We start from the raw sequence: 18,048 nt of genomic DNA, 5'->3' as shown, positions 1-18,048 counted from the left end.
TGTAGCTGTTATTGAACATGGAAGGATAGAAGTTGTTCCTTTTGCTCACAGCATATTAAGCTGCATCTGAAGTCCTTTGTATTTCAGAGTGGCAGGTTTTCGGCCAGGTATCCGCAGTTACCACAATATAAATGTCCAGACTGTAGTGGGTTGTGGGGTAGTCCATGAACTCCACCACAATACAATGGGTTTTCTTGAATTTGAGCTGAATGAGTAATAAAGTAGCTGTTGTATGGACTGGCCACAATACAATTTTTTCACTAAATAACTTTGTCCTCTATCTCTAGTTAAGGTAGGTGGCACAGGTTAATGCTGCAAATGCAAGTTTGAAATGATTTGGCAAAACAGTCCCATAAGTCGGTGTTCACTATAAATTCAGTTCAGTGTTTTGATCTATTTTTGCTAACTTTCTTCTCAGGAACCAGCTCTCGGCAGTCTTGAAACTGGACTAAGTAGGTTTAATAAATGGATGGACACATTAATCAGTTTTATCTACTGGAAAAGTTATTTTCATCTTATTTTGATGTTACTATGGTTGGAATACTGGCATGGTAAAGTGCTTGCTACGAAACTGGTGATCTTGTGGCTTTCCACATTAAAGATATAATTTTCATTTGGTATGCTGTATATGTGTTCTTAGTTAACAGTCCATGCACTTTTAATTTTTTATTGAATGACTGTTTCATGTGTACCCCAATAATATGCCACACCCATATTTCTAATCTTGATGAATACAATCTTAAATTAATTTGCTCAATGGTGACGCACACAGACGCAGTGTCTCTATGCTCTCCTTTAAATAGCAGTTAAGTTTAAGGTTCATATTTGGGGTTGTGTTCATACTGCAATCAAAAATTTTACTTGCATGTAGTAATGACGACATATTAAATTCTTTTTGCTGTGATTTTTAATAAGCTTTTTATTGGTATGCTAAAAATGTGTGGAAAAATTGCATACACTGTTGTACAAACAACGACATTTATCTATATAGCACATTTTCATACAAATGGTGTAGCTCAAAGTGCTTTACAAGATGAAGAAAGAAAAGTTTATATGAAACAAAAATAAGGTCAGACGGCCAGGAAGACAGAAAAAACAAAAAAAAAAAAACTCTATATACATACTAAATAGAGATGGTTCAGTTGATCGGCTGCTGACCTAAATTGGCCGTTTTTCACTAAAGACTTGATCGGTGATCAGTAAATTGACTGATCACAAAAGCCAATAGTTTCAGCCCCTGCTTTTCTAGGCTTTACGGTAATTTAGTTGCACTGCTTGTTTTATACAAGGTATTACGGTAGCCAGCGCATACCTTCTTTTGCAGAGCACTTCCTGCAATGACCCAAGGCTTGTTCTAGTAGAGAGCGAGAGGTGACAGAAATATTATCCTTTACATTAAAGAAAGTAGAGTAATAAACTGAGAAAAAAGAATTAGGATTCGACCTGTGCAATTAGACAGACAACAAGAAAAGCGTCTTTAATGAATTCAGACCTTTTTAAATTTGTCCTTTAAATTAAAATGGACACCGTTTGAGTGTAGACATCAAGCTTGCTTTAAGTCCTGCAGCTTACAATTTTAATTGGAAAAAGAAAAGGTAAAGACAAATTTGAAATTGATGCCTGGTAAACAATAGGCTTGTCAGCTTAACAGCAAAATGCATCTTTTACTCATAAACCTGTTAAGCATGATAGTCATGTGTCATCTTTTTCGTAAGAAACAAGTACCAAATAATTAAAATGGTAATCCATATTTATAATAATGCCTCAAGAATTACAAATGTCTAGTTGATATCTGAAGAAAAAAACACACCAATATAAATATGGTGAATTTATATTTTAACAGCAAAAATGCTGTAGTGAAATTAATGATTTAATGCGATTAAAACCTATAAGTGCATGTATATTTACATTTAAGAAATGTTTAATTGACAATATTTATTAATTGGTTGTGTGGGAAAATATATTTATTATGTTCAGTCTGCAAGACTGACATACTAAAATTTCTGTAATGTGACATTGGTTTAAGGTTGACATCAGGTCAGTCACTGTGGAGTTTGAACCAGCAGCATTGTGGCTAGAACTCCAGTACTTTGATCGCAAAAGATGGCAGTCATTTTTAATTCATTTATTTTTGATTTCACACAGTGTGTTTGACCTTTAGTATTTTGGTATTCTGATGGGTCTGTGATAATTTTATTTTCTGTCTGGTTTTTGTTTGTAACTTTTCTTAGTATTGCATTTTTGGTAGCTGTTCTTAGGATAGATGCAGGTACGAATTTCATTGTACTGAGTACACATGACAAGCACCTTCACTTTTTTTTTGTGCGTGCGCTTGTGTAACGAGAATGATTTTGAAGAAACTCCTCATTATGATACTGACATTTAACATTTCTTGCTTAAGATTTTATCGGATTAAAAGTATAACCTCTTTCAGTAGGATCTGGTTGAAACCTTAAGGGTTTCAGAGAGAGATTTACGTGAGAATTTGAAAGAGAAATGGTGGACATTTTCTTTCGGTTATGAACTGCTGTACAATCTCCATAGTAATCTGCTGCTGTTGCCTGATGGTACAGTTCTACTTAATCTCTAAATATTTTCTCTGATAGGTGAATTGTTTTACTGGTATTTTGTGTGGAGTTTTTCATAAATATATTGCTGCTGCTCTTGCAGATGTCTTTAGGGTTAGATATTTGTGATCATTTACATTTTTTTAAATGAGACATGGCACTGTGTAGAGACGTATTTATATAATGATAATTGTTCTTGCTAACACTGTTCCAGTTTTTCCATGCTCAGTGCACTTCAAAATAGTTTTAAAACATTTTAAATCTGCATGAAAACGTTTGTCGATTCTGATGTGCTCCTTTTTGATCTTATTTTGGCATCATGTGATATTAGTTTTATCAGTGTTGTATACTATTCATGTATATCTTTGCCTACATTATAAAAAAGAAAATAGAATTAAACCATGTTTATTTGAAAGACATAATTTCCAAGGTGGATCTAGGAGAAACTGTTGGATTTGCTGTATAAGAGGAGAAGCACAAGTCAGTTAGTGGTGAGCTACCATAGTGCAACTCCTCTGCATTTTAGGATAAAATTATACACCCTGACCTTATTAGCTAATCTTGATCACAGTCAATCATCAATCAACACAAACTTCTTACATATACATTATAAGCATTATTTCAGCATTCCATTTTGGTAAAATACTGTTGGGAATTGTTAGCCCACTAAGTCCCTTATGTCATCCTGTTGAGCACAGTATGGTCATTGCCATTACTGCTACATCAGACACACCGGTTGATGTTTTCATAAATGATGCCCATTTTCATCTTTTGTCTGGGTATGATCCTCTCATTTAACCAAAAAATAATTGGCCCTTCATAAAGTGATCACTCTCAGCAGTAGAAGGACATGAGAGGTCCCAGATAAACTGGAAAACATCCTAGCTGTTGGGTGATTTTTCTCCAGAAATGATTGCCATATTGATTTTGGACATGTATTCATAACGGTGAAGCCCGCGTTTTGAAGTAGAATGAGGTCTGTTTGGCTCCAATTCCAGTTGCCTGCTGGCGACCACAAATACAGTGTTACATGACATTTATTCAGTTCTATTATTTAATGTGTCATAGAGTTCATCTCTCATTCTTTTCATTTTTCCTTATATCACCCTAATTACATTGGGCAGCAAAATTTGACATTTTTTTCCAATCACATGAATCAGTTTAGGTGAATTTTATGGTGGTACTTGTGCTGAAATCCAATCTAACCAGATTTCATCTCTCAAGGATTTTAAATGACACACTATTAAAATTGCAATACACATTTATTTACACTATATATACTGTAAATGCTTGGGAGTCTTACACTTAACACTTTTTTAAATTGATTATTGCATAACTGTATACTTGTGCCAAGATAGAATTGCTGAATTGAATAATTGAGGCTTACTGAACCCTTTCTAATATACATGTGCCTAGAGGTCCATGAATTTGTATGCAGCTCTTTAGACATTTCTTTCATTTACTCCTTGGTGGATTCAGCTTAGTGAGATTTTTTTTTTTAGAACTGGAAGCTTGGTGTGTGTGTGTGTGTGTGTGTGTGTGTGTATATATGTGCTACACTGATAATCAATCTCTGTTGCAGGAGGGCTTTATCTAGAAAATCAATTTCAGTTAAACATGGGCGCCTTTGAAATTCAGGTCCCCCTTGGAGATCTGTAATGGAAGTACATGTCAAAAATGGAAGTGGTAGAGATTCAGCTAATGCCTTTTGTCATTATGGTGTGCAAACACAATTTAATAGAGAAGCGATTATGATGAAACAGCCTTACTAGCAATACAAATAACATCTATGCTACGTGGTTTACTGGATGTTTAGCTTTTTAAAGTTGATAGTTTCCAAGCAATACATTACATTGACCACTTGAATTTTATACCTTAGTTTACTTATACTGTAAGTGTTGGTTTTTTCTTATTAATAAATAAAGACGTTATACTTTGGGGGTGTTTGATTTCTTCCATTAATGAACTGGAGGGTGGAAGGTCTTTACAGTCCCTTTCTTGCAGTCTTTTGATCCAAATTCACTTTCTTAAGGGGGTTTGTAGTCACCAAAATTAACAATGAGGAGGGAGACTGACCTGTGAGAAGTAATGTTTCCATCTCAGTGTTGAAGAGTAAAGGCCCAGAGGGGTGAGTGAATTTAGCCCTGCATCATTTTCTGATGTGAAGAATCTCTTTGTTTCACATCCATGTGAATACTGAGGCATACAATTGGTCTTAAAGGCTAGAGCCTAGAGGATGCTGTGGGGAGAGTTGAGGGGGTCAAAGTTAATTAAGTTGATGAAGAAAAGCTGACATGTTAAAGTAATGGATCACTGTGTAAATGCAGAAGAGAGGAAACCATGACTGTCCATCTCTATTCAAACAGTCAATGTCTTATATAATATTGTGACTGTATGTGGATGCTGCACTAACTAACATAACTACCACCGTAAATGGCTTTTCCACTCACCAGCAAGAAAATAAATTCAGCTCTGACTAAATTCCTGGGATTACATACAAATTCTTTTAACTTGAAATGCCTGAAGTCTGTCTCTTCTTAGGTCAGTAGAATGGGGCTCTAGATAATATAAGGAAAACTATAAGAACTAGTGTTTTCCAAACAGTAGTTTTCCTCGAGGCAGGCCCCTTGTTTTCAAGGATAGGATACCTCCTGTAAAACCAAGATCCTTTGGGCAGCCACAGGTGGAGGTTTTCCCCTGTTACAACCAGAAATGATTTTTCCAGTCAGGTTGCTTCAGTTGTAGTTTATTCCAGTCCTGAATCACCTAACTGGAGTGACTGGTCCATTTACTCTGGTTCTACATACCAGGCTGCACCTTCATCCAGGTGCTTCTGCAGTCTTTCTTGTGCTTGGCTCAGTTTTCCTACTTCTGTTCCTCCTGTGGAAAGGATGAAATATTCTGAGACAAAAAAAAAAAGTTGTAAATCTTTTTTTATAAAGTTTTGTTTATGTTCACTGCTCTTGGCATGCATGGAGGTGGGACAAAGCCTAATACAAATTCATATCTTAGAAAGGTGCTTTAAATAATAAACAAGAATAATCAACACACTAAAATAAATTGTAAATTATGGTGACGTAGTGAGACGTTAGAGAGGAGCCCCCATGGCTGCGTAACATTCGTGAACCTGATTAATCTTATTCATTGTTGTGAAAGAGCAAAATCTACCCAGCAGGACCTGAGCTTGGTCAGTACACCAGTCCTTTGAAAGCTGCACTAAGGGTTTAAAAATAAGATGGTGGTGGCAACTGGCAATGTTGTGGTTGACAACTCAACTTAGACACTCTACCAGGCTATGGGCATCGTTGGAGGACATAGTGCAATATAATTAGCTTCTTGAATTTAACTTGTGTGTGCTAAGTTTTTTACTTTGGTGAACTGGTTGCCCATTTAAATGATTCTGTTAATGTCAGCTTCTACCTGGTGATTGCTCCTTTAGAAAAAAAATCTCAGGATATACACCGTAACATCCAGGTTTTTGCATTTGTTTCACTCGTAATTTTGAACTTCAAGCTTTTAAAGACATGCCATTACAGCCACTTACAGGTTGACATAAATATTTACTAATAAACATCAAAATAGGCATGCTTTAATTAAAACAAGCAAAAACATTTTTGTACTACTGCGTTTTGGTATATAATTTGTTGTTTGGTATATAAAAAGGTACGTCTGTGTTACGGCAAATGTGCTGAGATTTTTCAGGTAAGGTAGTTTCACTTGCCAGTCATGGCTATGGAGAGAATGGCAGTGTGTTGAATGTTGATTAACATATACAAGGAAGAATTTCACTGGACTCTGCACACATGACAATAGTGACCCTGTATTAGCCCAAACTTTACACACATGCACATAATTTATTAATAACAGGTAACATAACAGACATGTCTTTGGGGATGTTGAAGGAAAACCCTTGCAAACTACACACTGACAATAACCTGGTGCGGGATGCTGGTTGCAACATGCTACCCTCCTCCAGAAGAAGTAAATTAAGGCTAATACTGTATAATTTACCTCTGATAAAGATAAGATCACAATATTTCAAAAGGGTGTGCACATTTTTTTTAAAAACATTTACAGTTTAGGAGTGTTGACATACTTGGGTCAAACAAAGAGTTGGAGCCAAGAATGGAACTGGTAACCTTGTAGTTTAAAGTCCACTGTTTAGCATCTATGCTAATTAATTATAAGGTTTGATTTTTATATAGTAACTTGATGTATTAAAGGAATACTCCTCAGAAAAATTATTTATTTTAATATGTGCCAGCATCCATTCCACAAATACTTGAGAACAGGTAATCCAACTGAAGCTAAGCAAATTCAGACCCGGCCAGTACTTTGATGGGAGAACATCTGGGAAAGCTTGGGTTGTGAGGTGTTTGTTCTGATTGTGGATCCCAATGAAGTGATGGGGACGCTGTGCTCTAAAAATAGTGCCATCTTTCAGGTGAGATGTAAATGCGGTGGTTTGGCACCCTGCCCAGAATTGGTTCCTGCCTTGTGCCCTGTGTTGGCTGGGATTGGCTCCAGCAGACCCCCGTGACCCTGTATTCGGATTCAGCGGGTTAGAAAATGGATGGATGGATGTAAATGTGAGGTCCTGACTCACTATAGTCATAAAAGATCCCAATATCCAGGCTAAGTTGCCCTCTGTGGCCTGGTCATTTTGAGCCGCTAATCATCCCCTGACTAACTGGCTAACTCCCTCACCACTTCACCACCTAATGGTGCATGCTACACATTAATGGTGGTTGAAGTGGCTCCCCACTCACCTGAAGTGCTTTGAATAGTTAGAAAAATGCTAAATAAATGTAAAGAATTATTATTATTACTTGTGTTTTCAACTAGACTGGCAGTAACAATTTCTGATATAAGGGTCTAGGTGACCAGCAAAGGACAACAACAGATGATATCAAAGTCTAGGAAAATAATCTCACATTACTTATGCTGCATAATTCAGGATTGCATATCAAGTCATCTAATCACATGCTTTCCCATCCAAAACACCTTTATTTTTGCTAAACAAAATGTGAAATAAATGTCCCTAGAAATGTTCTCATAAATGAAAATGGAATGGGTTCAAAAGCAAATGAGCATTTAAATTGAAGACCCACATTCCTTTGTTAATGGTGAGCCACCACTAGAGTACCTCGGGATTATATAGCAGCAGGCTGAGAGAGTGCATAGGTGAGTTGTTTCAAAAACTTCTTAACAAGAATGCAATAATTATTGTTGTCTAATCTGTTTTTATCTTGCCTTTGTTTAAACCTTTTATGTAGCACTTTGAGATGTACTGCTAATGTAAAATGCATTATTATTATTACTATTAATTGACAGTCCGCTTGTTGAAGCATCTTGTATATTCACAAGTACAAGACATATTCTCGTCTGATAATGCTTCCACTTGCTTTTCTTTACCTTTTTAATCTTTAGGTTTACTCCTCTCCCAGTGCATGTTTTTGCGATATTAATTGAAGCACAGTGTTAGCCAATGAATAAGGTGGGGAGATGCATGTATTAGGGATGCTGAGACAGTAAAACGAAATGACTTAACATGTACAGTAGATTATGAGTAATGTGAATTTTTCATGGACATTTTATGTATTGTTTGCTGTTGTCCACTGGCCATCACAGACATTTGTAATATCAGAAACTGATCCCTCTTCTGAATGAAAACACGAGATTATATCATTTTCTGCAGCATTTCTGAAAATTACATGAGGTAGGTATAACTTTTGGGTAGAGTATTCCTTTAAATTTTAGTCTGCATGCAGTGGTGACTCACCAGTATAATCACTGAGATTTAAAAAAAAATAAATAAATAGGCCAACTGATCTCTCAGATCATTATTTTGGGTGATTTTGACCATGCAATTATAAACCAGATCCTTCCTAAGTATCAGTAGCATATAGAATACCATACTAGAGATGGACATAGCCTAGATCACCACTTGTCTGCGTTCCCACTTGGTAATCCTGACCATTCTGTGATTCGCCTTATTCCTCCTTTCAAGCAAAAGCTGAAAACTGCAAAGCCAGTTAAAAGTACAGTAGAAAGTGGGCCAGCAAGGCCATAGAAGAACTTCTGTACTGCTTTTCCTGTTCAGACTGGAGTGACTTTAAAACTGCCATCTGCACCTGATATGAATACACTAATGTTGTAATTTAATTTATTAGTTTTTGTAAAAATGTTTGCATCTAATAAAACAATTGTGAAGTTCATTAATGATAAGCCTTAGTTTATCCCAGAGAGATGGGACCTTCAGGACGAAGAGTGTACTTTCAGATCTGGCAATTGTAAGGAATACAGTAAAGCCAAGTATAACTGTAAGAAAGGTGCCAAAAGTTTTTAGATAAGCTAAAGTAACAATAGTCTGCAAATGACAGTGTATCAGTCTGGAGGGGCCTTAAACAGGTCACTAACTACAAGAAAAAAGAACATTCAACAGTTCTGTTAATATTAGTCTGGCTGATCACTTATATTGGCTTTATGGTCGATTTGAGGGACTGTGAGATATAAATCAATGATGGTCTCACTGTTACCTCTCTACACTCTTCCACAGCTTCAGTCTTCAGTCATCACTGCAAAAGACATCTGCAACATTTTTTTCAAAACATAAAATATTAAAGAAAAAAGCTACAGGTCCAGATTTTATTCCACCTTCTACCTTTACTGTATGCACTGGACAGTTCACTTGTCTGCAGTATTTGCTGACATCTTCAACCAGTTTGCACTGTTTCTTCCCACTTCAAGATGTATGGCATCTTTCCAGTAGCAAAAAAAAAAAAAATCAAAGGTCACAGGCCTGAGTGACTACAGACCATTAGCTTTAAACTCTGTATAGTGGAGACCTTTGAGTACATTATTTGGAATTATCTCAAGAATGCTGCAGAAGACTTCCTGCACCCATTGCAGCTTGCATACCGACCCAGACGGTCCATGGATGTTGCAGTGAATTTGGGTCCAAGTTTAATTTTCCTATGTGAGGATCGTTTGTAGACTTCAGCTTTGTTTTCCATGCCATCATCCCAGAGCTGCTAGATAAGAAACTCACCCAGTTCCACTGCCATTGGATTACAGAATTTATTACAAATACAGTAGGAAAGGGTACTTGGGGTTGTGCATACACATATCTGACCCATTAACCCTTATTACTGTCCCACATGGCTGTGTCATTTCTCAAATGCTCTTCTCATTGTATACGTATGACTGTACGTCTGGTGATTCATCTATCAGACTTATTACATTTGTGAATGATAATCGCACTACTAGGCATTGTTTTAAATAATAATGAGTCCATATACAGATGAGGGGTGGAACAATTGAAAGTGTGGGGTGGTCATAATAATTTGGACCTTAACATTCAAAAACAGCCATAGATGAGCAGGTTTCTGTTTATCTATCACTTGCTATAAATGTCTCAGCTGTTGGATGACAGTATCATTTAGGTTTTGGGTACAGTGCTGTTTTAAATCCTTAAGTGGGACAATAACATCACTTATATTATTAAGAAATCCCATCTGAGATTATTTTTGCGTCAGCTGAGAAAATTCAGTCCTGCCAAACAATATTGGTCCAGTTCTACACAACCATCATTGAGTCCATTCCGACATCATCTACAGTATAACTGCCTGGTTTGGTGCTGCCTCGACTTAAGCTAAAGTAAATCTGCAGCGCATCATCAGAAGATCATAGGCGATGACTAAACAACTATTCAGGTCCAGTATGAGTCCTGGGTAAGGAAGCATGCCACAAAGATCAAAGCTAATCCGACTCACTTAGGGCACCATCTATTCCAAAGACTTCCACCAAACGCCTCTGTCTAGTGAAAGCTAAGACAACATGTCACCTAAACAGTTTTTTTTTTTCCATGTGCAGTTATTTTGATTAATCAGGTGTCTGAGCTCCTACTCTGTATCTATGTATACCTGCACACTGGATTACCTAAACTGTTTTGTTCTGTTTTTGTTTTGCGTTGACCTTCTATGTTGCATCATATTTTATGTTTTTATGTTTATCTTTTTGTATTCTGTATTGTCCTTATATGTTGCATCGGTACTACCAAGACAAAGTCCTAGTACACAATGGTTCCAAAGTATTCTCTGTGAGCAACTTCTTCCAACCATCCAGGAACAATTTGGTGACCAACAATGCCTTTTCCAGCATGATGGAGCACCGGGCCAGAAGGCAAATGTGACAACTAAGTGGCTTGGGGAACAAAACATTGACATTTTGGGTCTGTGGCCAGGAAACTCCCCAGGCCTTAATCTCATTAAGAATTTGTGGTCAATCCTCAAGAGGTGGGTGGACAAACAAAAACCCCCAAATTCTGAAAAACTCCAAGCATTGATCATGCAAGAATGGGCTGCCATCAGTCAGGATTTGGCCCAGAAGTTGATTGACAGCATGCCAGGGCGAACTGTAGAGGTGTTGAAAAAGAAGGAAGGGGCAACACTGCAAATATTGACTCTTTGTATAAACATCTGGAAAAAAAAGGTGTAAAAACACTGAGGCAGCAAACTATGTGAAAAGCAACACTTGTGTCAAAATGGTTATACTTGTGCAATGGTCACACTTGAAAGCAAAATGAATCCCTGATACAAGTGACTCAAGTGCTAAGAGAGGCATGTGCATGACCCTCTGGTACACGTCTCACTTCTCTTGGTGGTTGAAGTATGTTAAATCGTTAATTTTTTTTTTTTTTATTTATCTAGAAGTTAATGCAAGAGGAGATAAATTATGTAAGCTTGGAGTCAACAAATACACCCTCAGTATTTGCAGTACGATACAGAAAGCTCACATTATCCATACATGGGAACAATTTAGTATTTCTCTGATACTTCAATTTGATCAACAAAGCATTAGGTCTGCTTTATATCATTGAACCTACAATTTACCTTATGAGTTCAACAGAAATTTTAACTCGCCATTGGGTGCATCTTTCAAAAATGTTATATTTAAGAAATTTGAGCTCCAGACCTGCTCTCTGTTGTGGCCTGAAGCAGCCACCAGTCATCCTCATGTGAACACCTCATGATTAAGGAGTTGAAGTGCTATGATTGCAGGAGCTGCATTTAATAGACTAAAATGGAACATCTCATCAAAAAGGAAAGGAGGAAAGTTTTTTTATTTTTTTTCCTTCTGTTTGAACGTGACATTTCAATTGAGTAGTAAAGGACGCATATCCTTTGTATTTTTGGCCTTGTAAACGGCACCTTTGAATTCACATTGAAATGTACTATACTGTATATAGTTTGTAATGCCTACGCCTTCAATGCAGCATTCTGAATTTGTGTTTTAGGAATTCCCCTTTTCCTTTTCCTGCAGTTCTGCCCCATTCAGAAATACTTTTTTGAACATTTGCAGTCTGACATTGGAGTAGGTAGATTGTATAATGATAAAGAGTAGCTAGTAAACAAGTACACTCCATCAACTTAACCACACCAAGTGAGTAACATTTCTTCACGTGTTGTGCACAAGTTTTTTCCATATTACTTCTATTTTTCTCTTTCTTTGTACCCGTCTGATGTGTTATTTTCTTGAAACACTCATGGCCTGATTTTCTATTGTCAAAAGCTAAAGTTGACCTGTAGTATTGTGTGCCCCAGGTTTGTTTCTTCATTCCCAACAGTATTGCGTTTCTCTCCCATTTGCTTAACTTTTCTGCTTGCCTGTTCATTTCCCAAACATACAACAAACCATGCAACCCTGAGTGTCTTGAATTGTATCATGTATAGTAATACAGTAAATAACTTCACTGCATCTTTTTTAAAACATTAAGAATGGTATGCAGTATCGAAGGGAGCTATATAAAATAAAGCTTGTATGTGCTATTTTTTAGTTTGCTCAAAAATTGTAATTGTTTATACAGACTTAGTATTGGGAAAACCCAGCAAACTTTCTTTCAAAGGTGTGCACGGGATGCGGTGCTGTAGCAGATATGGCACAGTGAACCATTAGAAGATATTGCAAATACACATGTGCAGTTGCCCCTGTTTTGACTCAGAAGTGAATAGACCTTTTGTAGATATTTTTTTCCCTTTACATTTTTTTTCCAAGCTTCAGATACAAAGCTAATGAAACATGCAGCTAAATGCTGCTGACAAGTTGTCATGGAAGGTTTTTAATCTTCCTGATCTTGAATGCTATGCAAATACCTTTCTCTGCAGGGAGCTAATCTGCTTTGCTTGGTGTAGCGAGGTGTCGATGCCCACATAGTAAGCTTTCTTTCCTTATGTTGAAGCTGTTTCTCTTGATTTTGTTGTGGAAGGTGCAATATATAACAAAGAATTATGAATTGCGGGGTCTGTTGTTTTGAAGCATGAAAAGCAAAAATATTGGTGATCATTAGTCATAAATGGGAATAAAATATGGCATCTTGAGGTGTTTTATTGCTGTTTTTTTTTCTTCATGAAATTCTCTAGTTTGCTCTAATCCCTTGATCGTATGCAGTGGGAGGAGTGCTTTATATAGTGGTGAATTAAAAGCCTTATTTTTTAGAGTCAAAATTTCATGGGTAATAGTGTAAATTGGTTTTTATTTTGCATTGTAAAGGAGTAGCTACAGACAGATCCAAAAAATAAGATTACATTTCCATGTTGCTCAAAAAATATGTTTTGTAAGTTCCAACAATGAAGCAAGCCACTTCCACAAATAAACTATAGTGTTCATTATGTCTGCTATCCTGTCTTGGCACTCCCTGACACCTTGCCCAGATGCTCTTCTGTTCCTTAATCCTCACCTCTGAAATTCAAACAAATGATACTAAAGTTATAATTTAGCATTAAAACAGTTATCCTGATTTCCTTACATTTTATGGTAATTGCATATTTGTTTTATACCCTGAATGGGATTTTAAATAAAAATAAAATATCATTGTGACCAAGTAATGCATGTGCTGCATTCTTAATATAGAATTGGGTATAAAGGAAATAAATCTCCTGCAAACCAGTCAGACAACCTCACTGAATGTCACAATAAGCAACGTTGCATTGCAAAAAACAGTTTTAACAGTTTTATTATAAAATGTTTCCCTTATACAGTATTCAGGATAAAGAAAATGAGCACTATCAACAGGATTATTACAGCAGATAGATATAGAGGTACATGTATATAGTGTGTGCATTTAAGTGCATGCAAGTATTGTATGTATTTATATATTTATGTATGTATGTTGTAAAAGGCGCTATATAGCGTCCGACCTGGCACAGACTTACGCAGAGGCACGTGTAAAACAAATAGGTTTTTTATTTTTTCAGCTGTGGGGCACGCCTTCCCCGTGTCCCACAGGCCCAACACAGTCCCAAAAGCACAAAACAGACTTTATACAACCCTTCCTGGCACCACCACTCCTCCCCGGCAACCTCGTCCTCTTCCTCCCGATTCTGGCCTCGAATGATGGAGGGTTCGCCCTTTTATGGTCCACCCGGCAGTGCTCCAGGTGCTTAACCAGCTGGTCTTAATTGCACCTCCGGGTGGGGCTGGGAAGTCGTCCATTGTGGCGGCTGGCTCTCCACAGCACCCCCTAGCGGCCACCCCATCTCCCAACCGGGCTGTGGTGGACTCCATGTCCCATGGAGCCACGGGGGAGACTGAGGAAGGACCCATGGCCAGGGAGGCTGCCCCCAGGTGCCCCGGGGGAGGCATTGCACTGTCCATGGTGGCTCCCCCGGGACGTATGCAGCAGAGGCGTCCCGGCCAGGCATGGGACCCGGCTGTCCATCACAATATGTACTATATATGTGTGTGTGTGTGTATGGATATATGTGTGTGTATATATAGATAGAGATAGATAGATAGAGATATAGATATATAGAGATATAGATATAGATATAGAGAAAGAGATAGTATAGATATAGAGAGAGAGAGATAGATATAGATATAGAGAAAGAGATAGTATCTATCTATCTATTTGTGTATATACACATACATTTAATGTATGGGCATGTAAGTATGAATATAGTGTGCGTATGTGTTTGTGTGTGTGTATATACTACATTCATCCAGAGAATAAACTATCTATAACAAAACTCAAGTTTGATCTCAACATTTTAGTAGATTTCCAAATAAGGAAATATGTACTGCTTGATTCTGTACTATTTAATTTTGTAAAATCATTTTTACATATGACACTTTTATATTTACAGTTTTTCAGTAACACTAATTAAACCCATTACAGTTGTATCCGCCACATCATCTGCAAAGAGCTGGCATTTGTTTCTGTTTCCCTGAAATGTACACAATATAATGTTCGCTTATTGTTTGTTATTGGTAAGTTCAATAGTACTACTGTCCATAATCTGTCCTATAGCACTATCTATAGTTAGTAATTCAAAACATTAAAATTGAGGTCTTTTAATCAGTTTTGTGTACGCTGGTCATTCAAGGAGCCTCTGAAACATTTTGCAGTGAAAAGGGTTGTGGCAGACAGAGAGCACAAAGGCAGCATTTCTAAAGACACAGCTTGCCATTTTTTCCTCCCCATTTTGCATTCAGAATTTCAAGCAGACACTATTGATTTGATTTTTCAATGCATAGTTAAACTCAGTCCTACTTTCAACTATTACTTGTGTTATTTTGTCAGTCAAAGTTTTAAATATTTTTGATAGGGAAAATGAAGGTGCAATATTGAAGCACAAACTGTCACAATCTATAAAGATCTTGTTTTTCTTTTTAGTGTCTGCTAAATGAATGTTTCCTTTGTGTGGTTTATTCCTCTTTGTATTGTCTTTTTGGTTTTAAAATAATCATCCATTAGGTTACCAAACTCTCTTTTATCCAATGCAGTGTGTTTGTAAGCTGGAGTGTTCCTTGGCAGTAGGCATTTGTATATTTTAAAGCATCTGTCTTCTACTTTGTGTCTTTGAGTTGTCAAAATACATTTTCCTTACTGTTTTATTTCAAATTGCATTGAATTTATCCCTATTATTAATTTTTCTTTCTTTCTTTTTTTGTAGCTGGCTAAAAAAATCAGGGAAAAGTTTAACCGCTACCTTGATGTGGTGAACCGTAACAAGCAGGTAGTAGAGGCATCCTACACAGCCCACCTGACGTCCCCGTTGACTGCCATCCAGGACTGCTGCACTATCCCCCCCTCCATGATGGAGTAAGTAAGCCTCCCTATTGCTTTGAGCTCTACCTGGCTTTGTTTAAGTTGTCTGTTGACTGCCAAATTCATGGTCTCCCTGGCAGAACTGGGTGGTGTTTGCCTGTGAAATGTGACTTACTAGGCGTCAGTGGGTTGAATCTGGAGAATCTTTTTTTTTTTTTTATAAAATCTCACACCTCTATACCCATTTAAAATACTTTCTAGTTTCAAACCCTGCTTCCTTAATAACAAGGATGGCAACAAATTTTGCTTTGCTGAAACTCTGTTTGTCAGATTCCATGTGGTTTTTGGAAACTGTCGCTATCTGGTAAAAGATGTATTTTGTTCAGATCATCCCAAAGGCATTTATATTTGCATGTTTTTGTTGAGGGTTTTCTTTAAGTTCCTGTATTAACTTATGCATTGTTTTCAGAAGTAATAGTATTTTCACACTTTACAAGTTTGTGAATTTCCCCTTGGGATTAATAAAGTATCTATCTCTCTATCTCTAACAAAATACAGTTTAATTACACACATAATACAATATGATTCTTGTTTGTATTTGTTGGATGACTGTCACTTAGCCTTTGAATATGTTTACTATTGTTTATTTTCACTAATCTACCATAATAAAATAAGTGTCCGTCTTTCTGTCCATCTGCTTGCTATGTCTGTCACTCCAAAAGATGGCGTATGACAGATCTTTTTTAGTTAGAATGACAAATGCTTTTTATTTTATTTTTTTTAAACAGATGGCACATCAACAACAACATTTATTTATATAGCACATTTTCATACAAAAAAATGTAGCTCAAAGTGCTTTACATAATGAAGAATAGAAAAATAAGAGACACAGTAAGAAAATAAAATAAGTCAACATTCATTAACATAGAATAAGAGTAAGGTCCAATGGCCAGGGGGGACAGAAAAAACAAAAAAAAAAACTCCAAAGGCTGGAGAAAAAAATAAAATCTGTAGGGGTTCCAGACCACGACCGCCCAGTCCCCTCTGGGCAATCTACCTAACATAAGTCAAACAGTCCTCTTTGTATTTAGGGTTTTCATGGAAGGACTTGATGATGATGATCACGCGGACTTCTGGCTTTTAGTCCATCAATGCTGGGGCATCATGGTGTTTTGAGTAGGTGGAGGTGGCGCAGGCCGCCACCACAGAGAAACCAGAAAAAGAAACAGAAGAGAGAGTTGGGGTCAGTACGGATTTTAGAGCCACCATGAATAGTTATTATGATGAATTGAACATATAGAGTATCAGGATTAAGATAAATTGAAGTTATAAAAAGGCCATGTTAAAGTAATGTGTTTTCAGCAGTGTTTTAAAGTGCTCTACTGTATTAGCCAGCCGAATTCCTATCGGCAGGCTATTCCAGATTTTAGGTGCATAACAGCAGAAGACCGCCCGCCTCACCACTTCTTTTAAGTTTAGTTTTTGGAATTCTAAGGAGACACTCATTTGATGATCTAAACATCATAAACAGTAATACTACTTACAGTATAATCCATACCAAATGAAATATAACAGATCCATTCTTTGCATGGTGCACTGAAAAAAGTTAATGTTGAGGTCTACGTTGATTTATTAGGTTTCAATCCATCTCAGAATAGCTAGTCAGTAATAATTTTTTTAAGTTAAGATCAGTAAAAATGAATCAGGATGTGAAATGGAAAGGTAAATATGGTGTAAAATGACTGAATTTCATGTTTATTATGTGGTGTTACTATGCGTTTGTGTATATTTGTATATTTAATGTATAGTATGTACAATATTCTCAAACCCACTTCATCCAATTCAGTAATGGGGGAGACTAGAGCCTGTCCTGTAATGCAGGAAGCATCAGCACCAGTTCATCGTGAAGCATACACCAGCACACCTGTCCACCAACCAACATCACTTACTCACACTGGGGCCAATTTAAAGTTGAAAATCCACCTTGCAACCTACCACAGATGGTTCTGAATGCAGCAGCACTTCTTGTGTTAACTACCCTGACGGGTGCATGTTGCTCTAGTGGTTTTCTGTAGCAGCACACATTAAGTTCAGATCTTTGATGCTTGCTTATATAGTTATCAATGGATCAGATCCTTCTTGCTCACACTGATCTGCTATTACGTGGTGTCCGGCATGATGTCACTTTTGAGCTTTATCAAATCTCAGTGTGTACGAGTGTTGCGTGGTATACTGGTCCTTTAAAAAAGAAAAAAAGAACTACCATATTTTTAACACTGAACTATTACAGTATTATGCTAAATTTGTACCAGTGTTTGCTTACTGGCACCTTGCGGTCTACCTGCTAAGTGTGAAAAAACCTTAGAATCAATATTTGTATAGTGGTGCTTTTTAAACTCTGAAGGGGGAAACCCAGACCCACACACACGTTGC

At 37.0% G+C, this 18,048-nt stretch overlaps 1 protein-coding gene across 1 annotated transcript in view; it reads left to right on the top strand.

Annotated features, from left to right (window-relative positions):
* Nucleotides 1-18,048, top strand: part of cachd1 (cache domain containing 1) — a 247,090-nt gene that overhangs the window by 116,493 nt on the left and 112,549 nt on the right. The window contains exon 3 of the mRNA XM_039736092.1: nt 15,521-15,669. Within this exon, the coding sequence (XP_039592026.1) occupies nt 15,521-15,669 (149 nt within the window). The remainder of the gene's footprint in view (nt 1-15,520; nt 15,670-18,048) is intronic.

The sequence above is a fragment of the Polypterus senegalus genome, chromosome 14 (genome assembly GCF_016835505.1).
Source record: "Polypterus senegalus isolate Bchr_013 chromosome 14, ASM1683550v1, whole genome shotgun sequence".
Taxonomy (NCBI): Eukaryota; Metazoa; Chordata; class Cladistia; order Polypteriformes; family Polypteridae; genus Polypterus; species Polypterus senegalus.
The sequence above is the reverse complement of the archived record's forward strand: the minus strand, read 5'-3'. Positions and strand labels throughout refer to the sequence as shown.